The sequence below is a fragment of the Myotis davidii genome, unplaced genomic scaffold (assembly GCF_000327345.1).
Source record: "Myotis davidii unplaced genomic scaffold, ASM32734v1 scaffold77, whole genome shotgun sequence".
Taxonomy (NCBI): domain Eukaryota; kingdom Metazoa; phylum Chordata; class Mammalia; order Chiroptera; family Vespertilionidae; genus Myotis; species Myotis davidii.
Window position 1 is genome coordinate 2,507,153 of NW_006289713.1, and position 2,971 is coordinate 2,510,123.

Here is a 2,971-nt window from a genome sequence, read left to right on the forward strand (position 1 = left end):
ACATTCCATGCTTCTAGAATTCTGGAACAGGAGGAGAAGGGAGCCAGAAAGGCTTGGGCTGGGAGTAAGATCCTGGGCATCACAGCCTATCTATCTGAAGGGCAGAGGCGACAGCTGGGACTTCACTTGGAATTTGGGGAGCTGGAGCAAACCTGTCCATGGGTGAGAGGGTGGCCAGGAGCCCATAGGAAATGGAGGCGAGAAGGGCAGTTGTGGAGATAAGACAAAGAAACAGGAAGGAAAGGACGTGGGCAGGGAGCAGAAGGAGACCTAAGAGCCTCAGCTTTTCATGCTGTAGATTACAATACACTGCCCAGAACGAGCGGGAGGGGCCGGCTCTGCACAGGGGCAGCCAGTGGCTGAGGTGGACCGCGGCCTGCAGCTTCGCCTGAGCCTGGACTGTCAGGCACACCGTGCAGAGTGGGTGGCAGGAGCAGAGACAGAGCTCCCGGAATAAGTCTTTGGTCCTGATCGCAGACCCCCAGTTGCAACGCACACTGTCTGTAACCGGAGCCTCCCTAATCCTAAGTCGCGGCCCGTAACTAGAATCTTCTGAGTCACACCTGGTGGAGGCTGGAAAGGAGCCGTGTTCCTTGACCCTTCGCTGAGGGTGGCACACATATCAGAGGCTCGGTGCTCTTGTTCCGGGAGCCAGGAGGGTGGGAGTCCCCGCCGGAGGCTAGCTGGCTGGGAGTGTGCCCGGGTGTCGGGCAGGGGGGACTGCAGGCTGGTGGCGCTCAGGACTCTGTAGGGCTGCAGGACTGGAAGCTGCTCTTCACGAGCAGAGAGGAGGTGACTCTCAACGACCCTTCCTTTTACACTTTTCAGAATCATCCCAGGGGCCAAGGTTCCAACAGTAGGCCTGGAGGGTACAGGACGTTAGCCCTTCCTAAAGGCCTGCCTCCTGTGCAGGAGGGCTTACTCCTTCCAGCCCGCCTTCTGCGGCAGCCTCGCTGGTCCACCACTGGCTTCCAGTGGGTGGCACAGCTGCCAGAAGGTGCCGTGCTTCTCACGTCCAGACCTGGGTGGCACAGGCCCCAGGAGAGCTCAGGCAGAAACAGAAAGATCTAGCAGCTGCGGGAGATGAGCAAAGAGCAGTGTGGACCTTTGCCCTTTGGAAGGGTCAGGTATATCGTTCCGCCCAACCTCCAGCAGCCCCAACCTTAGGCGCTTGTGTGGCCTCTTGGCCTTAGTGTCTCCTCCTGGGTCGGGGGCTAAGGCTCCTTTCACTCTGCCCTAAAGAGGGGGTGATGAAGATAAATGAATTGGAATTGAGTAAGCATTTGGAGTTACTCATTTATAAACAGAGGCACTGGAACCCTGGGGTGCCTTCCCAGGACACCCCAGATAGTCACTCACCTGCCTTCCCCTCTCCCTCCCCCAGGTGAGAAGCCTTATGCCTGCTCTCACTGCAGCAGGGCCTTTGCCGACCGTTCAAATCTCCGGGCGCACCTGCAGACACACTCTGACACCAAGAAATACCAGTGCAAGGGCTGCGCCAAGACCTTCTCCCGGATGTCGCTCTTGGTGAGGCACGAGGAGTCCGGCTGCTGCCCCGGTCCCTGAGAGGCAGGGGTTTGGTGCTGTAGGAGGGACAAGACCTCACCCAGATACACCACGGCTGGCTGGCGACCCTCTTGGCAGCCTCGTGCTGCCTGGTGTGCTCAGAGGAGCCAGGCAGACCCGGAGGGCAGGAGCTCAGCCTCCCCCTCTCAGGCGCATTCCCTGCCCACCACCTGCATCTGTTCCGAACAGAGCAGCCCAGTGGACCGTCAGGACGAGCGAGGGCCCGTGGAGGTCTCCTGCCCCACTCTGCCCCACTCAGAGGGGACGACTTTCAACCAAACAAGAACCACTGTTTTGTTTTCCACCTGCTCTGGTTTCAGCTCCTGTTTCTCTAAGAGTGAAAGACTGTTGGGGGGCTGTCGCCAGCATGGACCATGCCGGCCATTAAGACGACGAATGGAGCTGCCTTTGGATCGCTCCGCAGCTCCACGGGAACAGTCTGACTTGTGCGAGCGCATGCACAGTCCAGCCTGCATGGGCAGAGCTACCTCAAGGCTCACCTCCCTCTGCCTTTGGCTTGGGATCTGGGCCACGCACCCTCCCCATCTCTCTAGGCTGTCCCTAAGGTGGAGCAGCACCAGGGGGACAGGCAGCTAGGCCCCCATCCACATCGTGGGGCAATAAAGAGTCCATGTGCTCAGGCCTGTTATGTCCTCTGAGGTTCTGCGTGTTCCCGGTCCCCCGCGTCTGTGGAGGAGTCTGAGCTCTGAGAAGTTATCCAGCGGCAGCCGGATCCCTGGCCACAGAGGAGGAGAATAGGGATCAGGGCATCGAGCTGTAATGTTGTTTCGGGACGGGGAGCGAGGCTGCAGGAGGCAGGGTCCAGGTGAACAGCGGTGTCTTCTGGAAGAAAGAGACGACTGATGGAACAGTATCAAACTGTGGAATGACTGAGGGGCATGAGCTCGGGCTGGGGATGAGTGAGGGCTTGCAAGAGAAGTGTGAGGAAACCGAGGCCAGAAGAAAGGGCGGGGTGGGCTGTGAGCGCGGCATGGCTAGGTGCCATTTCCCCCACGGTCTAAGTTAGGAGAGAGAACCTCGCTGTATGTGCACACCTCTCCGCCGTCACCACAAGGATGTCTTCACTGTGCCACCTCACCCAGGGGCCGTGTCTCCACACCTGCCCACTACTGTCACCCTTGTTCTGCACACCCTCTCTTGAGGCTGCAGGCATCTGTGATCTGAGTGAGTGGCCCAGACCTTTGACCCCGCCCTGGACACACAAACCTTCCCAAACCGACTCAGATGCCCACACATAAGAACCTCCTCTCCCCATCCAGTGTCCTGCCCCCACTGCCCCAGCATGGCGGCGTCATTGCCTTCTCATAGGTGGACTCCTCTCACCCCCAGGCCTCCGGGTGGTCACCTGTTGGGCTGGTCCTGCCTCCTGCCAGCGTGTCTTAAC

The 2,971-nt window shown here is 59.3% G+C and overlaps 1 protein-coding gene across 1 annotated transcript in view; it reads left to right on the forward strand.

Moving 5' to 3' along the window:
• SNAI3 (snail family zinc finger 3) overlaps positions 1–2,215 on the forward strand; it is a 6,042-nt gene extending 3,827 nt beyond the window's left edge. The window contains exon 3 of the mRNA XM_006762195.2: positions 1,385–2,215. Within this exon, the coding sequence (XP_006762258.1) occupies positions 1,385–1,566 (182 nt within the window). The 3' untranslated portion in view covers positions 1,567–2,215. The remainder of the gene's footprint in view (positions 1–1,384) is intronic.
• The last annotated feature ends 756 nt before the right edge of the window (positions 2,216–2,971 follow it).